This window comes from Pholcus phalangioides, unplaced genomic scaffold (genome assembly GCF_987345545.1).
Source record: "Pholcus phalangioides strain wild (caught in Gottingen) unplaced genomic scaffold, Ppha-v1.0 ptg000001l_1, whole genome shotgun sequence".
In the NCBI taxonomy this organism is placed as follows: domain Eukaryota; kingdom Metazoa; phylum Arthropoda; class Arachnida; order Araneae; family Pholcidae; genus Pholcus; species Pholcus phalangioides.
In genome coordinates this window covers 22,936,197-22,964,125 of record NW_028301594.1, presented here as the reverse complement: position 1 = coordinate 22,964,125, position 27,929 = coordinate 22,936,197, and the positions used below count along the sequence as shown (strand labels likewise).

Genomic DNA, 27,929 nt, shown 5'->3' with positions numbered 1-27,929 from the left:
TTTGAAAGAGATCGATAATCAATTCGTCGCCGTTGTGAAGCGTGCATAACTGTGGATAGTAAGAACTTTGAGGACTTGTGAAACTTTAACGTGCACACGTACTGTAAAGTATCGTTGCATAAAGAGTTTTTCCCCCCATAATTGGATTGGCATTTCCTCATCTTCGTTTATCCTCCAGCTCAGGGCCGTAACTGCGCCGCACAGGATCCAATTGGAAGGAGCCTAAATCCAAATTCTTGCACAGGGCATAGGAATGGCTAGTTCCGGACCTGCTCCAGCTCATCAGGTTGGGGTTTCCGGTCATATGTGATTCTGTTTTGTTTTTGTGTTTTCTACCTCCCCTAAAAGTTAGTACGTTGAGTTTTGAATCAACGTGCAAACAACATGACTGATGTTCGTTTATATATGAGAAGAAAAAAACAATCCCTCTAGCAATTGCTAGTGGTTTTGCTGGTATTGTGGTGGTTTTCTGTCGTGAATTCCTGGGTTCAATCATTACCTCTTAGAACCTCTAGGACATAGGTTTCCAAACTTTTTCATTCATCACTCCCCCCCCCCCTTCAGAATTTTTTTTTCGCATCGCCCCCCCCCTAACTCAAGAAAACCCATATGATCCTATGTTGCACTCGTAGCTTCTACCGCCTCAGACTTTTCCATCACCCCTCGAGGGTAATATTTCTCAATTTGGGAATTACTGTTCAATTCCCCGCAAGCGACGTAGTATAGTGGTTGGCTGTGAAGTTGTTTTCCCTAACTTCGAGGCTCAACACGAGCTGACCTCTCTATCCAACATCGACACTGATACGATATAGCGCTTCAAATGTAGTGCACGCCGCTTAATGTGATCACATCAGTGCTTGGGGTTTTTAATAACAATAACCGATTGATAACCATATCCAAGCAAAACCCTGGTTGTAATTCGGATGACCATATGTCCCGTTTGGCCTAACGGGACAACTCCGTTTTTCTTTCCAACATAACAGATTTCAAAATGTTATAAATCAAGCATTTTTTTTTTTTAATTTAGAAATTGAGAGGAGTTAAAATGGAACTGTCTAAGGAGTAATGTACAGATTACGATACCTTTTGTAATGAAAACGGTAGGTCCCATAGATTTCCTTGCGAAAATCTTCTGGTCGAGGAAAATGTGAATGGGATCAGTAAAAAGCAGAATGATCACATGAACAAAAGAAAGGGTGTTTTCCTCCTCATCGCTATGGGAAAGCCATTGCAAAAGCAGTGCTACACGTGCATGGATCATAGCGGCTATTACGGCCCCACTGTGAACTGGGTAAGGAAAATTTCGTCAATAAGGGAGCTTTTTGACCCCCTACGCAGTCTAATAGATTGATAACGATAAATTACGGAGAGAGAAATGAGTCTGGTTCAATCTTAGCTTTAAAATATGTAAAAGAAAAGGCGAAAAACAATTGATGGCATGAACTGATGTCCCGTTAAGGTGCGTATACACTAGCGCTCGGATCATGCAATGAAAGCATTCGCAATTGTTTGTTCAGTAATTTGTGCGGTGTTGTGAACAATTCTTGAGCTGTTTTCACTAGACCCACTTGGAATCGGTTTTTTCAACGAACACAAAGGAAGTTTGTGTACCCACGAGCGGATTAGAACCGGTGCAGGGGGGGTCGTGCTTTGCAAGATCGGCGCGCTAGTGTATACGCGCCTATAAATATAAATGAATTTTTTCTAATGTTTATGATATTGGTTCGTTCCGTACTAAGTGAAAGTGATAACAGTATCCAAATAATAGCATTATCCGTGATTTTAATAAGTGGCTTCTACTGTATCTGAAATTTCTGAAAAGGACTCGTAACAATCTGATTCACGTATGTAGGACCCACGTACAAGGACCCATGTTCTTTAATAACCTTGATTCCAATGGTCGACGACAATTACAGTAATGTTATCACTGCCTTGGAAAAAACTCGCAGCAGTAAGTAACATATCTAACATCATTCAAATTTTCATTCCAAAAAAAAAATAATAATAATAATCGAAATGCAATCTCTTTACTTCCAGTTCAGAAGGTAGATGGCAGCACTTGGACACATAACATGTACCACACTTACATATATACACATTTAGGTTCCGCAATGATCAGTTAGTGTCAGAATCTATACGCCGATAGACCGGGTTGTGTACGGTTAATATGAAGTTCTGTAAAATCTGTGTAAGTTATCTACTCTTGAGAGTTCAGCCGTTTTTCAGAGGAGGAATTCACGACTAGACCTCTGTAAGTTGATCAGAAAATTGGTACGCCATTGGTGGTCCACTAACATAGGTTTTGCTGAAAACAATATAGGATATATGTGCTGAGAAGTCAAGTGGATGTTGTAATGGTTTTAAATCGCGGTCCAGTATTGATCCAGTGCATCGAGGCAGTGCGGTGTGATGGGAGGTTTTGAACATTTGGAAGCCAACAACGATTGTTGGAGAGTATCGTATTTGTCGTGTAAGTATCAGGGCCGTTACGTGACTTAGCAGCTCTGAGACCACGCTGAGCCGAGGTGGCAAGAGCGACATCAAAGGGATGAAACAGCCGTTACTATATATAGCTCTGGGTACGAGTAGTATTCCAGCTTTTCGGCGTAGTTTTATCTTCGAGCATTCTAAATTGAGCTTTATACATCAACCTTTAAGCAGCATTAACGAGATATCTCGCCTCCTTAAAAGACTCTTATTTTAGCATAGATAAGCCCAGATATTTTGCACAGTTGATTTCTCGAATGAAAATTTTTTCCTATACCCCCTTTGCAGCTACTAAAATTCCGAAGAAAGTCTACTCAATTAAAAAAATATATGACATTTTTGCTATGACGCTTAAAGGGTTAAACTATTCAAGCCCTTCTTCTAGAAGGATTACTATGTAAGGCTTATAAAAAAGATTCATTCGCATTGAAACCGTGTCCTTTTGTCCTGAAACTTATAGTTAATGCGATCACATCCTTAGTTCTGCATTTTTCTCTCTCCCACCCCACTTTCCATAGTCGTAAGACATAATTCGGGCAGACTTGTGATCACTGCTGTTAATTTTCCCTCTGCGGGAAATTTTAAGGGATTCAGAATATCAAAATGCTACGAATACGCTGCAGTGGGGCATAGGACGTGCGTTCGCTATCTTCCAGAGTTTCCTGGTTCAGAAGTGCCTCCCTCTGCAAGAACTGGATGAACTCTATGAGATTAAAAATTAACAATGCGCGTTCAGTTACTTAATCTTTTTGTAAATTAAGACAGATACCTCAGAAAATTTCCTTTAATATGCGATTCGGTTCATTTCACGTCATTGTTTCTATGAATATAGGATAAGGGAGGTGAATAATCTATCATCGAAGCATATCGTTTCACCCCAGGAAGCAACAGGCCTACAACGATGCAATCATTCAATGATTACACTTTTATCATAGTTTGAAAAATAGATTGCAGATGACAGCAGTACACATAACAAGCATTATACAGAAACAAACTTCACGTTAGGTTCACTACACGTACACACACATTCCAACACGTGCCAATTCGTTAGAAATTCCGCAGAGGGATATATACGGGGTGCATGTGTGGTTTAGTAGTAGTAGCTGCATATTTTACCACTTATTTTAGAGCTTCCATCAGGAATTTTTCCGCATGAAAATGCTCGCTTGCATACTCCAAGAACTTCTCTACAACAGTTGTTCTCGCCCTTTGGATGAACGTAGCCCGGTTTCATTAATTTTTGTGAGTAGAAGGTCCGACCAAACACACGACTAACGGCAAATGAATGGCGGGAAAGGAAACGATCAATTATTCGCGGCCTGGCATCATTCATACCATCCGCGACCCGGCGGTTGAGAAACACTGCTCTAGAATGTCTGCGTCAAGTTTAAATCCTTCCTTGGTGGGTTTACTCACCAGACGTATAGTCAATTGAGCACATATTGGAGTAGCTGAGATGACGAATTCATCAAACTGCTAACTGCTACCTTGCAGGAACTAGAAGCCCAGGTTTGCCCGGGTTTCTAGAAGCCCAGTTGAAACAAACATGGACAAATCTGCCTCAGACTAACATACGAAACCCGTATGCATTAATGCCAGACCGCACCTTTTCTTGTATCGAGGCGACTCAAACTCAATAAGGTGCTATTCTTTTTTGGTATCACTGTGCTGTTCTCTATTATAAATGATAAGTTCATTCTGATATTGTGATCATGTACACATTTCACTGTAACAGCTACACATGCCAAGTTCCGTTCAGATTTTTACTTCTTGGTGCATAATTAATTTTTTTTTCAAATAAGTGTATATTTTAAAAAAAGACAATGAAATGTGACAAAAATTTTTTTTTCGATCTGTCAACGCCTTCCGTATATAGAAATATATTTTTTGCAGTCACTGCCCAGACGCTTTGTTAAAAAAAAAAAAAAGACGGTTAAATTCTGAATTTTATTAAATTTTTAAGGTTCCCTGTTTTTAGGTGTTCCCTGATTTAAATAACTGGTGGGGGCGTGTAGGGGGAGAATGGGCCAAGATGGAATACCTAATGCTTTTGGGTTTATAAGATCAACAATTGTAGCCTACTTGTAAATTTTTGAAAAAAAAAACTACATTAGTAATGTTTATAATGATATACAAACGGACTAATTTTCTCTCTCTATTTTCAGTTAATTCAAAAATATTTTCCTCGGTTGAGGAACAAAACTTCATCTTGCCTTAACCGGTGGGGCATGATAAGGCTAATCTTAACATAACACACAAAAATGAACTAATTCTGCATCTTTGTCTTTTTCATTGGCGATGAGCCCATCGATTCGTTCACTCTTCCAACACTGGATTCAGCCCTCAGCAGACTGTGACAATTAAATTAACACATTAAAGATACAGCATCAGAAACCTCTGATGAAGAGTTAGAGTATGACTGTTTTCAGTTTGTCTTGTCGTTGCCAATTTTTTTTCAGCATTTTCATTTTTCTCACTTCTTTTTTTTTAATATTTATTTTCGCCAGAAGTTTTTTGTATGGCGACTCCGTCAAAACTGCAATCCATGCTTGCTATAATCCTCTTTCTCTTTAATGGAAACCACTACAACTAGGAATTGATTGGATTTCTTCTGGCGTAGAACATTTGGAATAATATTTTTTTTACATTACTTGGCGTAACATTGATAGCAGCAGACTGGAGGATTTCGATAGCAGCAGCAAGGTCAGCGGTATCAGTAACAGCAGGATGAAGCGTTCAAATTGGGGATGACGGTGGCAGTTTACGGCGTGTCTTTGTAGAGTCTCAGAAGGTGCAAAATCATGTTCACTAGAAACTACTTGATTGACAGGTCAAGTGCTAGTCTTCGGAAGTCAATTGACTGCAGTTGACACGGTAGCTGCTTTTACTAATTCATTTCCATACATTTTTGCAATCTGGTAAAGAGAAATTACACGTCCTGGATTTGATTTTATCTACTTGTTACTTCCTGTTAAATACTCACATGTTTTCACTGACTGTGGAACTTGAAAGCACAGCCGGTTTTTTTTTTTTTTTTTTGTATACCATTTTTCCCTTAATGACAGATGCACTTGCACTTTTCATCGATTCAGGATCCCACCCTCCTCAATTAGTCTTTTTTTTTACCCGTCGAAACCATCTCGGTAAACCTCCAAAAAAAAGGATTTCTTAGCAAGAGTGGGGTAAGATGGGTTTTTATATCCCATCATGCCCATTAGAAAAAATCCCCGTCTTGCCCCACCCACGCGTTAATGGGTGATTAATGCTCGTTGTGTGTTGATTAGATTTTTACCAAGAGCATTTATCAAGTACGTAAATTAATCACCAAGGTCCACACTTTTCACTAATATTTATAAAGTTATAAATAAATAAGTATAAGATAAATTTATTCAGCACCAAACTGCAACGAAGCAAATAAACTGTCCAAGAGAAATCAGACTACTTTGAAAAACTTTTGCACAAGCTAAACGACTCGATCAAAATGGCTGCTTCTTACGCAAAGGTTTCTTTTCCATCTCTACCATTAGTACCAAAATTGTTGGTACTACAATGGTGACAATTGTACCAACTGTAATTGTTGATTACCAACAATTACAGTTGGTACAATCATCAACTCGCTTGCAGCACCGAGTGTGCCAGTAGCTCAACTATACCATCTTGCCCCACTATCCCGTCTTTCCCCAATCTCCCCTACGTGAAGCTTGAGCCGAAAGCCGGAGCAAAAAAAAATATTCAGATTCTGTGGAATAGAATTTTGATACCAAAACAAAAAAAAAAAATCATAATCTCCGAGTCCTCACACAAAATTTCCAGCAGCGTTTTAATAATCTGAAGAATAACATTTATAGCTTTCAACGTAGATGGAATGCCTAGATCTTTATGAGTAATGATAATTTTCTTTCTTTTTTTTATTTTGTCTTATAAAAACCAGGTAACGTTCCGAACGTAGGAACTCGTTTTCTAAATCATTTGCATTCTCATCAGAGACACTTGACTAAGATTTATTAGCCCTTCGCAATGCATGAATTTCACTCTTTTTTTCTTTTCATCTCTATATGTAGTATGTATATGTTTGCTTACATATTAATAATAATAAAGAAAAAATAACAACTGAAGGGGGAAAAAAATGTATAAATGTATTTATACCAGAGATATGCACATACATGATATGCATATGTGTATTTATGTGGCTTAACGTCATCAGATGAAACGAATTTTTCGGGATGATATATGTAGAATTTGAACGCATTCGAATATTTTTATATATAACTTTCACTTGAATATTTTTCTCCACGTGGAACTAACTGTGTCTGTGTGTGATGTTAAATATTTTTTACAATACTTCATACCAGGGATTAACAAATCGGAAAAAAAATTTAGTAGCCGGACAAATTTTTCAAGAGCCAAAATAGTTCTCCCCCCCCCCACAAGAAAAAACCATTAATAAATAATGTTTATTGGACTTTTCCGAGACCTGATGGCCCCCTTTAATATTAGAAGACACCTCATAATGAAATCAGCAAATTTTGTGTATTTCTTAGATTCTGATTTTGCAATCAAATAATATAAAATGTTATGAAGGCCCCAATACCGATTTTATAGTTGCCATGGCAACCTGACTCGGGATCTGGCAAGCCCTGCCTTATATTTAAAAAAAAAAAAAAATTTGAAGCTCTTGAATGTGATCTCGGTGAAGATTTTGACGCGAACTATCGTTTGTTTTTGACTAGATTGGAAAAATAAAAATTCAGTTTAAAGTTTTATTCTGCATAAGTAAGAATGCCTCTATTATCTCACGTGATCTATAACAGCTCGGTCGATTGCCATTAAGGGTTTGAATTTTCAACGTGTTCGCGTGAGAGGTTGATTGCCCTCAGTCTGATTTTCGTCGTTGTAGGTGATGGTGGGGGGGATTTTGAACTTCTCAAACATATTATTCAAATACAAATACAACTATGACGACGCCACAACGAGCAAAATGCCCAGCGAAGTGGCTGAGAAAAAGATACCCATAAAAAATATGTAAATTAAACCTAAAGTACAGCAACCCAAAATAAGAGCAATAGTCACGAAAAAACTAATACACACTGAAGTAAAACTAAAAAACTAATGATTTGATAAAACAAAATACACCGCCCATAAAAATTATGGTTGTCTTAATCTAAGTATATGGATAGCGTATTGATTCTCATCTCTCTCCCATTATTAAACATTGTATTCATTTTCGAACGTGCCAATCGTTATAGAATTCGCGACTCCTAGGAGTAAACTCTATTCCATTTATTCACAACCCAATCAGTGATCATATAGATCAGTGTTTCCCAAAGTGGGCAATATCGCCCCCGGTGGGCGATGGAATGGTCCAGGGGGGCGATAGAAGCTACGGATTTAACATAGGATCCTAGGGGTTCACTTGAGTTGGGGGGCGATGAGAGAAAAATATTTCTGAAGAAGGGGGCGATGGAATGAAAAGTTTGGGAAACTATGATATAGATTATGTGCAATTTGGTTAAGAAATTGAAAGAGTGATCAAAAATGCGTTGATGGCGTGCCAGAAAAAATATATTTTCTTTAGCGACCTCTGCTGTTGAGTTGAAACATCAATTCCTGAATTGATGCATATTATAGGAATATGTTAATCTCTTATTTTGGAGAAATTTAAGTTGTAAGTTATATTATATTAAGTTGTAATATATAATTTAGCTCAATTATATATTAACCTTATTTTAATACGTTACGTATGTGATTATTATTTTTATTTCGAAAGAGTTTCGGTTTAAATATTAGTTTCCGGAAATAAATTTTTTTCGTTTTTTAGCGTCATCTATCTTTGACTTTAAATACTACTCTCTAATTTTACACTCACAAAAGTTCGGTCATATTTTTTACTGTCTATCTTTTTTTTATCCGAGATATCAATTTCTAATAATTTACAGAATACTCGATAATTTTGATAAGTTCTGCCCACTTATGAAATAATCATATACAATGAAATATCGGTTAATACGTTATTTCTTATACCTTTGTAAGCCTAAACTAAAGTACTTTGTGTCCGTTGCATTGTATTTCGTTACTAATTATGGTTTCCCATAACTATAATTTTTATGATATAGGGCGAATTTTTTACCAATTGAGACTTGCAATAATTTTTCATTTCCCTATATTGATGATTTTCCAGCAATATATGGCAACTTTACTTGTCTTTGACAATTTATTGGCTGTAATTGACAATTTTACGTACCTTTGACATTTTTTGGCTTAAATGGGCAGCTTTACTTGCCTTTGACAATTTTTAGAAATTGGCAACTTCATGTGCCTTTAACATTTTTTTTGCCGTAACTGGCAATTTTACGTGACTTGTACAGTCTTTCGCTATAATTGGCAACTTTGCTTGTGTGTGTCTTTAACTATTTATTGTCTATGATTGGCAACTTTTGACAATTTTTTGAGATAATTGGTGATATTCCGTAGTTTCATGAAGTAAATATGGTCAGCCCATGTGTGTACATTGATACTTTTCTGCCAGAATACCTTTCGGGGTCGGATGGTACCATTGGTGGGCCGTCCCTGGCCCGGCAGGAGGTTGTTGGCCCTTGCCATAAGAAATGTTTAACAAAATTCGAATATGTTTACGCACTAAAGACAACGGAGAATAAAACGATGAAGAGCAAAGGTGTGGTTGTGGTTTTTTTTTTTTTTTCAATAACGAAATGTGATATTCTTCTCTTTTCTTCTTCATTTTCCCCATTTTAAAAATTTTATTCCTGGTTTCTTTCCACTTTTTGTCACGGTCCCGGCAAAAACTTAATCTTGATTGACTAAATCGTAAGTACTTGGTATTACCTGAAACTTAATTCAATTTACTCCATTAAGACCAAGTAACATAGAAATCGATCGTATGCATCCTCATCAATGATGTTTCTTACGGGGTTTTGGGTCAAGCACTCTGATGGTACCTCTGGTTGAGGGAACTTTTCGTTTACTCTCTCCCTTGGCGAAAAATTAAATCTTATATCTTTGGGTGCCAAAAAAACGTAAAGAGCTTTTAAAATTATTTACATATAGCTTGTTCTTTTTTATTGTACAAAGCTCACTCGAATTTTGAAAATATTTTCGAAGAAATTTCTGATGATGGTTTCCTTCTGTTCTTGTAAAAACTTGGAGAAGTCAGTGAAAAAAGTTAAACTTCTTTTTCTCATTGCAGATATGCTGATCCATTTGAGGTATGCTGGGATGACCGCCGTATTAGTCAGACGGAGGAAAGACGCAGAAGGATACATCGGATGATGCTCTACTGGATACGATGTCATGTGTGCTCCTACCGCTACCTGAATGGTTCCAGTATTAATCTGTGAATTCGAGCATGGGTATGTGCAACTGTCAGTCGAGTTTTGTTCTCGCATTTGCCTCGGCCGCTATCCTGTGCCTCTCGTTTGCCGAATATCTTCAGGAATTCGAGATATCCGAGGGACTCGGCATCGGCACAACTATCGGTCACATCGGTCAGTCTCGTAATAATCAGAAGCCCGCGCCACCTCCTCCTCCTTATCTCATCGTCCCTGTGCCGGGCAGTGCGGTGGACTCCGATCTGTTGATCGACCAGTCTTCGGGAGAAATTCGTAGCAACATCGTCCTGGACAGAGAGGTCCGCAGCTATTACTCCTTCGTGGCTATACCGTTGAGCGGAGAAAACATCCGGGTAGAGATCAAGGTTCGAGACGAAAATGACAATGCCCCGACGTTCCCGACTCCCTTCATGGCTATCGAGTTCCCGGAGAATACTCCTAGGGACATGAAGAGGACATTGAATCCGGCAAAAGATCGGGACCTCGGTATCTTCAATACTCAACGCTACGAAATCGTTTCTGGTAATACTAATAATGCGTTCAGGCTGTCGTCACACCGCGAGAGGGATGACGTCTTGTACTTGGACCTGCAAATTAATGGTTTCTTGGACCGAGAAACTACACCCTTTTATAGCCTCTTAATAGAAGCCTACGACGGCGGGACGCCACCGCTAAAGGGTTCGATGACAGTTAACATAACGATCCAGGACGTCAACGACAACCAGCCGATATTCAACCAGAGTCGATACTTCGCAACCATTGCCGAAAACGCCACAGTCGGGACCAGTGTTCTGAGAGTATTCGCCACAGACACCGACACTGGGGAGAACGGGCGCATCACCTATTCCATCAATCGTCGTCAGAGCGACCGCGATAACAAATTCGCCATAGATGCCAAAGTGGGTGTCATATCCGTGAACAAACCGTTGGACTTCGAATCCAAAGATGTCCACGAACTAGTTGTTGTCGCTCGTGACAACGGTGCCCAGCCTCTGGAGACCACATCGTTCGTGTCCATCAGAGTCACCGATGTTAACGACAACCAGCCCACGATCAACCTGATTTTCCTAAGCGAAGACGCCTCTCCGAAAATTTCTGAAGACGCTAGGCCGGGAGAGTTCGTAGCTCGAATAAGTGTGAATGACCCTGACTCCAAGGAGGAATACGCCAATGTGAACGTCACCCTTCAAGGTGGAGACGGTCATTTCGGACTGACAACCCAAGACAACATAATTTACCTAGTCATTGTCTCCCATCCTCTCGACAGAGAATCGAAACCGAATTATACGATGGTAGTCACTGCTACAGATCAGGGCAACCCCCCTCTCAACACTTCTAGAACTTTCGACCTGTGCGTCACCGACACAAACGATAACGCTCCGGAGTTTGATCACACAATGTATTACGCCAACGTCCTCGAGGTAGCAGATCCCGGAACTTCGGTTTTCCAGCTATCTGCCTTGGATAGAGACGAGGGCAATAACTCGATTGTAACTTATTCCATAAAAGACACTCCGGAAACGAATTCTCAGTGGTTCCAAATCGACAGTCGCTCAGGCCTCATCACCACTCGAACGCATATAGATTGCGAAACCAACCCGATTCCTCAAATAACGGTAGTCGCCGTGGATAGTGGCTCACCGCCGCTTTCGTCCAGTGCCACGATAGTCGTCACCATCAGCGATGTCAATGACAACGAGCCTATATTCGACCAGAGCTTCTACAACGTCACGGTTGCGGAGAATGAAAAAAATGGAGCCTGTATCTTAAAGGTAGGTTTTTCTTCTCTCTTCTCCATTCCGTTTTAGAATCAATCGGATTTCTCCCCTTGCCTCTTCCTTTTTTTCAAAAGTTATACAATGCTAGTATGGGGCAGTAATATTTAAAGAAAAGTATATATCTTTCAGGAAACTAACCTTTTTGTGTGCTTTTCCTCATTACGCTCATTGTTTACGCTCACGACGCTCATAGTTTACAAACTTATAGTGAAGTTTTCATACATAGAGTGGAAACTCGCAGCAGTAAGTAAAATTTGTGTGAACATGATTTGCTCCGAAATCAATAATAGATAAGTAGAGGGGAGTAGAACTTCATTATAATGGACTGAAATGGGGGCTGCGAAGGTTGTCCGTTTTAATGAAAGTCCGGTTTATAACAAATAATTATTGTAGGGGTTGTAATGGAACAAGGTGTACATCAATGAAAATGCAGTAAGTTAGCTAAGGGCTTGACAAATCTCAGTCGTCACCCCAAAATCTGTATTGGCACCTGAAATTTTCAATATTTGTTTGCTAAATCAGAGTCTAGGAGTGACACAAAAGTTTCTGATTTAATAATTCATAATAGTCTGTCTTCTAACATGAAAATGGGTCATCTAGTTTCAATAAAGTCAAAAAAACATTATTTATGACTGTTTTTCTTAGGGGAAAAATCATTTTTTGGCTCCTGAGAAATTAGTTTGGCACCTAAACTTTTTTTTTTCTGTTTGTCAAGCCCTGAGTTAGCTATGAAAAGTATTTATTATATATCAAATAAAAAAAGGTGTTTTTTTTTTCAACATAGGTTGAATTGAAATAGATATGTATGTAAATCAAATGTAAACACAGCAATAATCTTTTTGGCTGGCGAGGGGTTTGAGTCATGCAGTGCATTCATGTTTATGCAAAACAGCACGATAATCGATGCTTAATCGGTTGCTTGGAAATGTAAAACTCGTCAGATAAAAATAAGCACCTTTTGTTAACAAATTTTTCTAACTGTCAGTTATAAGCGGTTTCCGCTATGAGGTTCAGTAGAACCTCATAGTGGACATCGCTTTTACTGTGTATACCTATAGGATGCCCCAATCAGATTATGAGGTGGTATTAGGTTTTCAATCATCTTCGCATCAGCCAGCTGTCAGAAACCTGCATATGAGTAGCTGAGAGTTGCATCACATCTTCAGATAAGTTGCCATCTGTTGGTCAGTATATGTGAGCTGTTAGCTAGGTCTGAATGTTCATGTACAGTCCCGTTCAGTGCATATAAAACTCTAAGGAAAGAAGTAGGTTACGTCTGTGGCGTAGTGGTCTAGCACACTTGCCCGGCATGCGAGAGGGCGTTGTTTCGATTCCCTATAAAGGTAAATGAATTTTTCTTTTTGAATTAATCAACCAGCTGTTGAAACCCTTGATACATAAGTTACGTTTCTTTTGCTATTTTAAAAATAATGCCGTAAAACTATTGGTAATCGCTAAATTCAATTTATAAAGCACGTAAAAAAGTATTAAATAAATATTACTGAAGATCTTGTCTCAAATTTGATTGACCATTTCCAATTTTTTGTTATTATATTTTTAACAGGGCTTTACAAATCAGAAAAATTAGGCACCAACCAAAATTTCTCGAGCATCAAGCATGATTTTTGCTCCAGAAAAATGGTTTTAAATTATGTTTTATCGACTTCCGAGAACTTATTATCACCTTCCCATCTTAAAAAACGCCGTCTCAAAATCAGAAAATTTGTGCCATCGTCAGACTGAAATTTAATAATCACAAATAAAAAATTCTAGGCGCCAGCACCGATTTTCTAGTCGCCATGACGAACTAGTGAAAACTTTGTAAAGCCCCGTTTTTAATCGCCTATGTATATAGGTACTCGTATAAGCACTGAATTATTACTACCAGGGCTGGGCAAATTCCAAGTGCCAGGTTACCTTGGTATTGACACCTAAAATTTTCTTTGCGTAGTTACTAAACTGCAGGCTGAGAGCGGAACGAAATGTTTGGAATTTATAGCAGCATATCTGCCAATATAGAGGCATAGAGGGTCACTATGCCCTGAAAACAGTCAAAAGAAGCATTATTTTGGATCTTTTTTTTTCGAGTAAAAATTTTTGCTCGTGCCTAAATTTTTTTTGCGATTTGTTCAGCCCTGATTAGTAGCACTAAAAAGCATACATGTCTGATGAGCTTTTTTTATTTTATCTGAAGTCATTCGCAAAGAATTTCAACCGTCTTTTTTATATTAAATTTGAAAAAAAAAAAAAAGGTTTCAAGATCCCTATTAATTTTTTTATCTTATTAGTTTCACTCAAGAGTTTGCATCGGAATTTCGCTCAGGCCTAATCCTAACACTTGGCCCTGCTCCCTATTACCTCAGCTTATCATGTCTTGACTGCATGATTGAAAAAAAAAAAAAGAGAAATGTATTGTCGAGACGATTAGGGTCACCAAAAGGGAGGGACAAGAGGTCCTTTTTGGGGGACTCCACCGGCGTCCTTTTTTTTTCTTTCTTTCTTTGGAGGCAGACAGGTAGACAGAATAAGGGCTCCATGGAATCCATGGAAGGACGTTGCCTCCCCCCAGGGGGGGGAGGGACATGTGAAGATCTCAGCGTTTTTATAAAATTTTTCTTTTCCCCCATTTTTGCAATGTTTCCTTGGATATTACTTTATTTTTCTTATAAAAATAATTGAAATCCGTCTTATTATTGTAGTAAGTATACATGGAATTCTTCGCAGACGAACTTCCTCGTGCCATTCCTGAATGGTGTGAACATACACACGTACGATTTTTTTTTTGTTTGGTTCGTTCTGTCATACCACTAGAAATAGTTTCACGGTTTAATAGAGCAGTGTTTCTTAACCTTTTTTTTTAGCCCATGTAGTAAGCAAAAATTTTGAGGGTGGATCACTGGACTCCCCGGACTACAATTCAATAGGCTCTCTTTGGGGAAGGCTGGACCGTCTCACCATCAAGGGCCCTCTGGCTAAGTGACGTTCGGGTGGTCCTCGTACTTCGCTGGAAGTAGCACTTTTCCATTTATGCATACTTGCTCTCTCTAAAATCATAGTACCAGAACTCATCCATGTTGCCCTCCCCCCATTGATAGGGAACCCCCGAACCATCGAGGATGGGCCCCTGCCTTTAGTTCACCTTAGTTTTATGGGAAGTTCAGCTGAATTCTGGAAGTTGTAGTCACTTTCCCCTCCCACAATTTCTGCATTTGAAGCCTTATTACTTCACATTACATTCTATTTTTTTTTTTTTCAGAGCTGTCTGTAGGCCCTCTTAACAACCTGTGATGTGTCTTCTTCCCATTCAACTTTTTCCAGGACTCCCTTAAAATATCCTAGGGCCGCAAGGGTGTATGATCCCAGGTTGAGAACTACTGCAAAAAAGACCATACTTGCTGAATCCATGGTCCTCGGGTGGAATGTGACCCGTGACTGTGACCTTGATTTTGATTATTGTACGATAAAAATATGAGCCTGTAACGACTGACTTTGAATCTAAAACAGCGTACCTCATTGAAAGTGCATGAAGTTAGCGATAAATCTGGTGTTATTTAATTTGTTGTGTGATTGAATAGTTTGTATCGTGTGGGACCTTTAAATGTAATTTTAACTGTAGATGCTGAGAGAGGGAGGGGTGGTCTCCTGACGAACAGAACCCTTAACCAAGCTTTGACAAAGCCCAGGTGCCAGGTTGCGATGGCAACTAAAAAATAGTTATTGATGTCTATAATTTTTTATGGGTGATTACTGGCACAGGAAAAAATACACTTGGCTCCTAAATTATTCTGTTAGCACCTACACTTTTTTTCAATTTGTCAAAAACTGATCTTTACAACATCACGAGTCCTAGGGCCACATTATGCACCGGAGTTCTTACAAGTCTGGCACTATCGATATGAGTTGCTATGCAAGGACATAACAGGTACCTGGGCCATAAGAGGTACAGAGGCTCGAATGAGACCACGTGTTGAGATGGCCCTGCAGATGAATAACTACCGCATAAAAGTTCCACGGTGAGGGCCACACTTAAGAAAAAAATATATGCTGATTCCGGAGGGGGGGGGGGGATATACATTTTGGCTTCCCATTTTTAATGAACAAAGTGTCGATTCGGTACCGTGGCTGTCAGACCTACCTGTCCTCCAAAATCGTCGTTATCATATTTAAAATTTGAACACATCCAAAATCTGAATTGGTCCATTTTATTTTGGTCCACAACATGTTACGCAATTTTTTGAGTGGCCCTTCACAGGTTATCAAATCACGTAAGTGACCACCTTCTCGGAAAGTTTGAGAACTCCTACTATACAGGGTGCCCCGGAAATCCTAAGGCGGTCTTTATCTCCTCAACCGTCTGTCGTAGAGGTATAGTTTTAACTTAAAAAATGCTCAAAATGCATTCAAAAACCACCTTGTAATCAGTTTTGAGAGTGAAAATACAGTGTGTAATAAAAAAGAAATCTAAATTTTTATACGGTCCTCCGTTCTCTATTTTCTAATTAAAAAGTTCTTGCCCTGTCTCTTCTGAGGCCAACAGAAAAAATTCCAAGTTTCTAAGTGCACTAATCACATATTCGCTGAGATGATCTAATTTAAAAATCAGAGAAAAGTTGGAAAAGGACACCATAGATGAGAGAAAGAAACATTGTCCGTTAGTTTTGCTGTTCTTTCATAACTTTTCTCGGATTTTGAATTCAAACATCTTAGCGAATATCGCATCTAGAAACACGGAATTTTTTTTGTTGTTGGCCTCAAGAGATTAAGGACAATTTTCTAATTGGAAGTTGGAAAACAAGAGGACCCTATAAAAATTTAGAGTTTTTTATTTTGTGACACACTGTATTTTCTCACTTCAATAGGTAAAGGGTAATTTTTTATCGCTTTTTGAGCATTTTTTGAACTGGAATCATACATCTACGACAGGCGGTAGATGATATAAAGGCCGCATTAGCACTTACAGGACACCCTGTATAGCAAGGGTGACGTGGCAACGTTGGATCACTTGTGTAGTTTACTGGACATTACCGTATATAATTCTTGTCTTCCCAACTTTTTCATGGCTACTAATAAAATGTTCTGTTTTTTCCATTATTTTCAACGAGGCTTACTTGAATTTTTGAGATAAAGAATTGAGATTATTTTCATCACATTATTGCCTTTGGCAATATTTACTTGCAATGGACAACTTTATTGGCGATAAATGGTTATAACTTGCAATTTCCCGTATTTTTATAACGGAAATATGGTATCAGCCTACGCATTTATCGTGTTGTGCGTGTTGATGCTCTTCAACCGGAACACCTTTTATGAGCCGGAGGTTGTGCATCTTTGCTATAGAACAGGGTTGGACAAATCCCAGGTGCCAAGTCACCCTGGCTACTAAAAAATTGGTATTGGCGCCTAAAATTTTCTTGTGTAGTAACTAAATTACGGACTGAGAGCAACACAAAATGTTTAGAGTTTATAGTAGCATATCTGCCAAAAATGAAAGAGAGTCACTATGCCCAGAAAAATCAAAAGAAGCATTATTTCAGACTTTTTCTTCGGGTAAATTTTTTTTTCACCTAAAAAATCATTCTGGCTCCTAGATTTTTTTTTGCGATTTGTCCAGCCCGGCTGTAGAAGGTTAATTAGATCGAGGTGGTATAAATCAAGGGTTCTCAACCGTTTTACTAAGTCACGGCCCAAAATCAACAGCAAGATCAGCTTCGCGACCAATGGGACTTTGTTTTTCGAAATTAGTGAAACCAGCGATGCAAATAAGCGCATGCATAATATAATATGCATTATAAGAAGGCTGGTTAGTGCATTTGTGCGACCCATCGCAGGAGCCCTTGTGAATCAAGTTTGGGTTGTTAAACGTAGCTAAAAAACCCTTGGCTTTAAGTGAATTTGAATGACCCTTTTCGGAACCTCCTGCGACCCAAACTTGAGTCACGACCCATAGGTTAAGAACCTCTGGTTTAAAGCATAATCTCGTGAGGTGTGTTTATCTGATGTCTTTCAATTGGGTATCGAAATTTTTAGACGAAAAGAAATAGACTGCATTGATTGTCTTCAAGCTAACCTCTTCGTGGGTCATCTTTTTACACATACACACACACAGTGAAGACCAAAAAAATTTTCTCATTCTTCAAAACACGGTGTTGCATCGACACGTGTGTCGAAAATAGTGACGAATTTCGCAGTGAAGTGAAAAGTATCTTCTTTGTTTGGGGTCGGGTGACACCGGTTCGAGATGATACGTAGCTTTCATACAGCAAAAACAGTCTCGGCAGCGTCTCCGGTTCGTTTTCGTCCCGCCAAGGTCATTTATGCGCTCGGTAGTTTAATTAGACGGGGGATTCTGTTTTTTGCTATTAAGCTGGTTCGGAACGACTACGAAGACATCCATTCGAATCCAAACCTGTAGAGCCGGAGGCTGATGCGAAACCCACTCGGTTGCTGTTAGCTTCTGTTAGATCTTGGCTCACTGATGAGAGTGCCTTTATATGTGCAAATGTCAATATCTGATAATTTTACAACTTCGATTCTAAAATATCACTTAAATTCTTTAATATCCGTGCTTTGTTTTGCAAATGCAATTTTTCTTTCAAGTGACTGAAGGAAGCATGGCACGACTTTGACTTGATGGGGCCCTGGGCAAAAGTGGTATTACCCCCCCCCCCCCGAATATGGTCGAAGGTATTTGGTGCATAGGCGTACGCAGAATTTTCTTAGGGAAGGGAAAGGGGCGTTCAATTTTTTTTCTTATCAGGGGGAAGGTTTACGTTTTTTCCTGCAAAATAACACTATACTCGGCTTGGGGGTTACAACCCCAACCCCCCCCCCCTCCTTGCGTACGCCAATGGTTTGGTGTGTCAGCAAATGTAGATGTTGTTTATAAACGCATAAAAAAATATATTTTAAATGAAAAATGTAATGTAAAATTATTCATAAAATGTCTCCCTATATAAACACAAATGCTTTTACACACACTCACATCAATGAAGTCATGGATAATGTCATCAAAATCCAATTTTTAAGTTATCTCAGCTTCAATGCCCAATAAAGCTAGAGATGACAGTTTTTTTCTTGAAAAGACTTTAGCGAACTTATAATTTTATCCTTTTTAATAAGAAGAATCTTTCTCTACAACAGTTTGATATTGATGATGTTGAAAAAATTCGCAATGCTGTCTCTAATCTGTTCTAAACCTCTAGCCTTATTTAACATTTGTGGCATTATGTCACCAACCTGAACCAAGAATGAAAATTGCTGCAGTTCATCTGAAAAAATGTCTGCGAGATCAGGTGCATGAAATTTCGCAACATGGCCCCACATGGATGATACTGACAGAACTCCAGTCCGGGATGATTTTTATCATTTTTTCCCAAACTATAAATTGTATTTATTTTACAATATTTTTTCACACTCTAAGTTGAATTAACAAATCCAGTTTACTTTATTTTGATCCCTAAAATCATACCTCGTCTTATATGCAAGATCGTCCTGTTTGCGAGTAAATACGGTATGAAATGCTACAGTTGGTAAAAGTACAAAGTGATCTGAACAAGTTTCATCAGAGATAAATTGTTTAGTTATTTTTCGGAGTTTTATTCATACCATATAAAAACTATTTTTTTAACTTAATTTCTGTGGATGTGCGTTTCCACTAAGCGCGGGAAAAAATCGATTCTCTTTATAGTTATAAATTTATAAATATCTCAAAACGTACAAATGCATTAATTCGGGATGTGAAAATATCCATGCCGAAGAAAATGGTACAAAAAATTTCTAATTTGGAATTAACTCATATAACCACGAGCAGAAAAATGGTCTCGGGAGACAAATAATACACAATGACGCGCCAAAATAAAAAAAGCGTAAGAAAGTCCTTTTGAAAAATCATTTTAAAGTTAGAAATTAGTGCTTCTCGTCATCTCAAAAATATCAACGTTAAATTTTGGGAATATGCAGAAAATGGAAAAATTACGTATCGAACGAAGCGAGCGCATAGGCCCCAAAGCAGAATGTTTAGCACTGTTCTGCCCTCAGCTGACTAGAAATTTTCTGTGGTAAAAATCCCCATACATGTAATAGTGTTTTTTTGCACTTTTTCTTAAAGTTCTTCCAAATTGTTCTGCAGTAGCGCTAATTGTTCTGCGACATATGTCACAGAACAATTAGCGCTACTGCATACCTCGCAGATTTTGACACATTCTACTTTGGGGCGTATAGGTAGGTATATAAATCAATTTATGGCCAGTTCAAAATTTTTACATGCCTTGGGCATGTCGGAGAATAGTAAATTCGTTCAGCCCTGGTTCCAACATTCAAAACATAATAAATAAGCAGTACGAAATACATTTAGACGGACATCATTCCATTAGTTTTTATACGTTATTTTAATGCTTCAGGCTTATGAAGGCAAAAGTGACGTCGTATTGACCGGTATTTCACTGTATCCAATTTTTTTACAAGTGGGCGCAACTTATCAAAATAAACAAATATTCTGTGAGTTTTTGGGAAATTAATTTTTCGGTTAAAAGACAAGGTGGAAAAGTAAAAAAATATATATATCAGCAAAATTCACATGTATAAAATCAGAAAATGTTATTTAAAATCAAACATTAATGCCCAGGTGCTGCAAAGCAAAACTAATTAATCTTGGCACGTTTGATGGCTTGGGTACACGAAGTTGGAAGAGAAAATCGTATTAACTGATATTTCAGTTTATCCGATTTTGTTACAAGTGGGCACAACTTACTTAAATATCATTAAAATGATAAATTATAGTACATATTTGAAAAAAAAAATTGTTTTTCAGAAGAAAATTAAAAGAAAACATTCATGTGCGCCCATTAAATCAGAAAATTATCATCTATAATTTTGATTGGAACGCGTAACTATCGAAACTGAAACTTAAAACGAACGTTAGTATAGTGAATCCAATGATTCAGGTCCACGAGAACAAAATAAATAAAAATTGTTCTAACCGATATTTGACTGTATCAAATTTCACTGATTAAGCTTTAATTGTAATAAGTTTTCTCAAAATAATAACTCACAATATAAATTTCTTCAAAAAAAGAGGTAAACATATCGCTTAAATGTGCATTAGTTTAGAAAATAGTCTCTTAAACTAACAGTAGATGGCGCTAGTAAAAACAATTTTTAAGCAATATTTAATCACTTTTTCAATTCTTAACCAAATTGCACATAATTTTTATGCATCATTACTGGTTACTCAAATATTATGTTTGAGGAATTTCAAAATACTTCTCTCTCTCCTTCACCTACAATGACAAAAATCAGATGGAGGGCAATTGACCTGTTGCGGAAACACGTTGAAAATTATGAAAATTAAAAGCCACCCATTTAAAAAGGGCAATCGACCGAGCCCAGCGGAAATTTTTTTAGGAGCCAAGAATAATGTTTTATGTCAAGAAAAACAGTCTTAAATAATGTTTTTGACTTTTTCGAGACTATATCAGGGCTGGACAAATGCCAGGCCGCCATGGTGACTAAAAAATTGGTATTAGCGCCCAAATTTTTTTTTTTTTTTTTGTGTAGTTACTAAATCACAGGCTGAGAGCAGCGGAATTTATAGCGGCATATCTGCCAATATAAAGGCAAAGAGGGTCACTATGCCCCCGAAAAAAAGTCAAAAGAAGCATTATTTTGGATCTTTTTCTTCGGGTAAAAATTTTTGCTCGCGCCTAGTCCCGTCATTTGGGGCGTCACTGGCTTTTGAAAATACACAAAAAATGTTGTATATAAAATTATAAATACATTGAGTACATGTTCTTTGCCCCCCCCCCCCCCCCGGAGAAAAGTTGAAATGACGGCCCTGCTCGCCCCTAGATGATCACTATGTCCTGAAAAGTCCTAAAAACATTATTTCGGACTTTTCTTTCGGGTAAAAATGTTTTTTGGCGCCTAAAAAATTATTCCGGCGCCTAGATTATTTTTTTAATTTGTGATTGTCCACACACACACAGCTCTGCTTTATATCCTTTTCCTCCAATTTAGCAATCACATACAGAAAATTTTAGGCACCAAGAGCAAGGGATTTGTCAAGCTCTGGTACAAGCGGTTCACCCACTCACCCAGAAATGCGGAATACAGTGATACCTTGGTTAACGAGCGCATCGGTTTACGAATTTTTCGGCTAACAAATGTTTTAGTTGACGTGGATGTAGGTATGGTCTAATATAAAACAGCCATGTCGTCTTTAGCTAAATTTTTGTGGCAATCAAAATGAATCCAATGAGTAATTGTCACTCGAGCTAGATTAATATATTTCCACCTCAGAGTTGCTTATACAGATACATCTCTTTTTCTCCTTCAGAAAGATTTTGGACCATTTCATCTGTAATGAATGATTAAGCTTTTAGAGAAAAGGCTTTTAAAAGAAAATGACAAATAAACCTCAAACGTGAATGGTACCAGGTACCAAATGATGTCAATACGAAATTGAACAGTTTGGGCAATCTAGAAACTTATTTTTTCCATCTGCATGTGTGTGAGAGGCAAATGAGCTAACTAATATCACAAATAATACACCGCATCACACACTTTGTGTTTTTCCACAACGGTTTACGAACAGTTACGGTTCATACACATAGTTTTTTCATCTTTCTTTTTTTATTTCTCCTTCATCCAGTTGTAAAGGTTTTAACCTCAGCCTTTGGGCAGTTTCTATTTTTTATTTTTTCTTACAGTGTTTCTTAGTGTTTTGTAAAAGTTACTTTGAAATTTTGTTCAGTGATTAGAACGAATTAAACGTTTTTACGTATGGAAAATCGCGTTTCAGCCAACGAATGTGATTCCGGAACAAACTATCTTCGTTAGCCGAGGTATCACTGTTCAATGAAATTGTCTCATTAATTTTGCTCACTACATGCTCCATCAAAAACCTTTGCAAATATAACTTTCTAAATGTAAATATTCTACTGAGGAATTCGGTTATTTTAGAACCCTTTTTCCACGGCCAACTGGTATTTTAGTCAGGTTGATAATATGGCCAATTTTCTGTATTTTTCTCGCTACTTGCGGAATCCAACAGATGCTTAAAACGTTTGATATGGCTTACTTTGGGTGAGCGAGAGCGTAGATTGGTGTAGGTTCATCGCATTGCACCAAAGTGTCATTAAATACCCTTAGTCGTTATTTTCTTACTTTTTCTCCGCATTTCTTTTGAAATTCTATTATTACTCGATTTTAATTCCTTAATTACCTCATGCGCTGTTTCGATTCCATTAATCAAAATTCGGCTCAGTATAGAAGTCGTTTTGTAAAATTGGTTTCTTTGGATTAGGTTGATAGTTTTTGATGGGTTTTGGTTTAATGATATGATTACGGTTCTTATATACAGAACTCACGTAAAAAATGTACTTCTCATTTTCTTACCCCCTCCTTTTTTTAAATTTATGTCCTCATAATAAAAATGGAAGTTTTTATTCAGTGCTTTTGCATCCTAAGTAATTTTAAAAGAATATATTTTTCTTCTGTTGCTTTAATTTTGTTTCAAATATAAAAAAGTTACATTTTTTTTACATTCTATTTTACATTAAAATTTCAGTTATATATAGAATACAGCTTTTTTTTAAATGAAAATCTTGCGAAAAAAAACAGTTGATTTATTAAAATTAAGTCAGACGAGGAAAGAATTAATTCGATCGACAGACACACAAGTAAGACACATTGCTATCGGCTCTTAACCGAAATGTGTATAAATTCTTCAAAAATGAATCATTTTTCATATTTCTCATCGAAGCAGACCCTAGATTACTTTTTTTCTTCTTCTCTTAACAACATTCTAAGGCACTTCTTATCTTTGACTATTTCATGGAATTTTCCAAATAAGCTTCAGGAAAAATCACTATAACCTGACGGAGTCATACTAGACACAGGTACCTTGCCAATACGTTCTTTACATGTGTTGTGCAAACAGGTGGCCAAGAAAATTAACGGAAAATTTCAATATCAATTCAGGAATACAATTTACATTGCGTTTCAAAATTCCGGGCTGCAAATGACCATTCATTTATCTGGTTTTATAAAGTAAATAGATATCCACTTGTCCGAATTTTTTTTGTATCCCGTATAGAAACGGGATGGGATGAGAATATATATAACTGCCTCATCTTCTCATCTTGTATCCATATTACAAAGACCCACTTACAAATCCGGTACACACTGACAAAACTCCGTTTAAAGGGCACTCCGAATAACGGAGTTATTTCTAAAAACAGCATGAACTAACAGAAAGTTTTTCCTTTATTTATGCTGTTCTCGTACCCGATTCTTATCAGATTTTGAACTCAAATATCTCAGCGATTATTGAACTTCAAAACGTGATTTTTTATTTATTTATTTTTATTATTTAAATATTTGTTTATTTTGGCCTCAGGAGAGACATAGCAACAATTTTAGCACACGGGGACTACATAAAAAGTTAATTTTATATATATATATGACCCCTCAAATATATTACGACATTTTAAGAGACCGCATAGCATTTGAAAAAAAGTTTGATTGGAAGTATACTTCTAAAGTCAACGGTTGCAGAGATAGTCATTGGACAAACAATTTGAATCACCCTGTATATAGTTGCTCCAAATATGGATACCTGAATTTGTTAGATCAATAACTGAAAATTCTAGGAGGAGAAACTGCCATTTATCGCATAACTGACGATAAATTATGCGGTCAGTATTTTCTATATTTTCTCACGGAGGTTTTTTTTTCTATTTTGGAATTTTTTAACTTTTTTATGATTTATAGTGTAATAGTGTAATAGTTGGTTTTTTCAATGCATTTTTCGACATCTTTCAAGTGCATATTTTGGCATTTTCAAATGCATGTTTGTATATTTTAAGAGCACATTTAGTCATTTTTTTAGTGCATATTATCCGGGCTGTAGTTATAACTAAGGGAAAAAATATAGTCAGGCGTCAGTCTAACCAAAATTTGGGTCCGTTTTCCAGACCCTGCACAAAATACCATATCTGTGAAATGGACTCTTCACACAATTCTATGCCTGAAAACAAACTTTCACAAAATACAAATTAATAGAACCAAAATTTGGCATTTCATTTCTTTTATAATAAAATAAACTATTATTAATGATTATTTCGCTTCCCGCCAAATTAATTATTTTTCACAAAATCAATGACCCTTTTCACAAAAGTGAGGAAAATTTTTCACAAAAATAAGACCCTATGAGAAAGTCTGGGGGACCCCTGATAGTCGAATCGGTAAGTGAAATTTCACGAGCTCTACCCTATCAAAAAGAACAGTTCACTTTTTTTTAAACTGCTGCTCGAACACCGTGGTACGTGTGTGTGCATGTAATCGCTGTTTTCAAAGAGAAAATCTGACAACACACTTTTAGTACCGGATCCGACCCATTGTGTGTACGGATAGTTCTTTCACTTTTTTTTTCTGATGCGGAGGACACAAAAATCATCACTTGATCTCGTTGAATTGAATTTCTTTTAGTAAATGGCATTTTTGTCGCACCGCGGCTTCCGTTCGACGACTTTGAACTCCTTTCACCTTTTTCCGATATCCAGTTCTTGTTGAATTATCAACTAGTATATAGAAGTCGGATGGAGGGAGCACACTCCACACCACAGGAATTCGCGAACAATAGCCCGCGGCACCCTAAATTATAAACTACGAACTTAAACTTTAAAAAAAAACTCATAGATTTATATTGTGATAAGAAATATATTATTAAAGGGGAGAAAAAAATAGATAAGATTTTTTTTATTATTATTATTTAAATAGATTGAAGGGAAAAAAACGTGTTGGTTGAAATTATTTGATTTTTGAAGTAAACGCCAATTCCATCGATCATGTGGCGGATCGATCTATCTTTTTATTTCTGCATACATGCTCAACTCATGACTCGTGGGCCTCTCGAAGTCATCTGATGCGTCCCGCGATTTTGAACTTCATTTTGTAAAAATGAACTAAGCAGCACGTAACCAGATTCCTGAAGTAACCTACGGCACATTTATAGATCATTTACGTCACCCGCGGCACATTCTCAGACTGCTTAGGTGACATGCTGCTCATTTATAGATCAATTAAGTAACTCGCGGCACATTTCTAGACTGCTTAAGTGATCCGCGGCCTATTTAAAGATGAATTAAATTACCTGGGGCACGGTTCTAGATCATTTAAGTGGCTCGGTGCACGTTCTTACCTCACTTAAATGACCCACGGCGCATTTCCAGATCATTTAAATGACCCGCAACACATTCCTAGACTATTTAAGCGGCACATTTGCAGTACACCAAATTTAAGGATCAACGTTGCATATTATGATGGTTTTATTTTTTGAGCATTTGTCAGAATTGCCATATGGGTGTTCTACTTCTGATGATTGGCATGTACGGTGGTTTTCGTGACTTAGAAAAGGTTGAAGACCTCTTGTAGAGACGGTACAAGACTCGAAAAAAAAGGCTGGAAGACCTCTCTGCCCTCCAGGGCTGGGCGTTCTTTGAAATAATCTGCGGGGAAAATGCAGTCATGATTTTCGTGCTTGTTTCTACTGAAGTTTAGTTTAATTTCGTCAGTCTCTGTAGCAGTGTTTTTAATTAGCACTTGCCCAAGGAATCCTCCAGGTTATGCAATAGCAATGAAAACATGGTGAAAGACTGTGTTCTGAAACCATATCCCGCGGATCCCTTTGGCCATAGGTTCTTAAACTTTTTTAGCCGTGACCCAAAATCAACAACAAGAACAGATCGCGACTTATGAAGCTATTTGTTTTTCGAAATTGGTGAAACCAGTGACGCTGAGTGCATAATATTACGGGACTGTAAGTCGATTTGCACGACACATTTAGAAAGCCGCTGCGAATCAAGTTTGGGTCGTGGTGCATAACTCAAGAACCTCTGACTGCAAGTTGGTTTGTATGACCCAAGTTGAAAGCTCCCGTGAATAAAGTTTGGTTCGTGACTCATAGTTGAAGAATTCCTGGCTGAATGTGGATTTGCATGACTCATCTCAAAAGCCCCCTACGAATCAAGTTTGCGTCGCGCATAGCTCAAGAATTTCTGACTGTAAGTGGGTTTGTACGACCCATCTCGGAAGCCCTTGTGAATCAGGTTTGGGTTGTGATCCACAACTGAAGAATCCCGGGTTTGCACGACTCATCTTGGAGGCGTGAATCACAAAAATTTTGGTCGTTACCCATAGCTGAAGAATCCCTGGCTGTAATTGGGTTTGTACGACCCATCTCTAAAGCCTATGCGAATCAAGTTTGGGTCGTTGACCCACATCTAAAGAAGCCTGGTTCCCAACTTGGAGAAGCGAATGCGATCTAGTCTCCCCGTTAAAAACTTTCGCCACAGACCTACAACGGTACAAATATTCAGTCATTTACACTTCATTCACCTTGTTTTCTGAAATATAGATGGCGGCACTGAAAAGTCAGACACACTATATACGCACTCAGATTGTTAGGTACACACACTAATAGTTAGGTACATACACCTCAGGCACAACTCATTCGTAGTAAATTGCCCATGGCGATACACTGGAGTTGTGCTCGGTTTGAAAGAAAGCTAAAGAACCCCTAGCTGTAAATAGATTTTTGTGTACTTTTTTTTCTTACAAATCTATTTACAAATACGGAAGCACCAGCGAATCAAGTGTACTACTTCACCAAACACCAACTCTGGCCACATCGCTATATTGCAATTAACTGGCAATAATGAGTTGGGATGGAAATAAAGGCTCCATCTATCGGTGGTCGTCTCAAGCTCGTTAAGTAAAATATCTTATCCTTATTCTTCTCCGGGTTTGAACCTGGGACCGTGACGGCAACCTTCACGGTGATAGACCAGCATCTTACCACCACGCTACTCGGGCGAATCAAATCCATGTCGTGGCCCATAGAATAACAACCCTGTCCTAAGCATTTGTCTGATTAAAAATGAAAATCAGTTTTGAAAAAAAATCACAACATGGATACATGGATGGCAATCGTACTCAATATAGCTTATGGGTTATGTTGGATGGGGTTGGAAAGAATTCGAGTAGGTGCGGATCTATGGGGGGCTGGTGTTCGCCCTCTTTAAAAGAAAAGTGATATGGGAAAAATTGGTCTGTTCCATAAAATACACGATGATCCAACGAACCTACTTAATAAGTCACCTCTGGATTAACCGCCTAACTTTGGGGGGAGGGGATCCGCAATTTTGAATAAGATAACAATAATAGGTGTCTGCGACCCTCTTTTTTTTTTCTTTTTTTGCGTAAGTTATCCGTGGAACTAAAAAGGTGGAAGTGATCGGTCGCTCAAAGGATGAATATG

At 37.8% G+C, this 27,929-nt stretch overlaps 1 protein-coding gene across 1 annotated transcript in view; it reads left to right on the top strand.

Moving 5' to 3' along the window:
* The window catches only part of ds (dachsous cadherin-related 1), a 105,655-nt gene that overhangs the window by 35,940 nt on the left and 41,786 nt on the right, over positions 1-27,929 (top strand). Inside the window, exon 2 of the mRNA XM_089232258.1 lies at positions 9,692-11,605. Coding sequence (XP_089088384.1) covers positions 9,851-11,605 — 1,755 coding nt within the window. The 5' untranslated portion in view covers positions 9,692-9,850. The remainder of the gene's footprint in view (positions 1-9,691; positions 11,606-27,929) is intronic.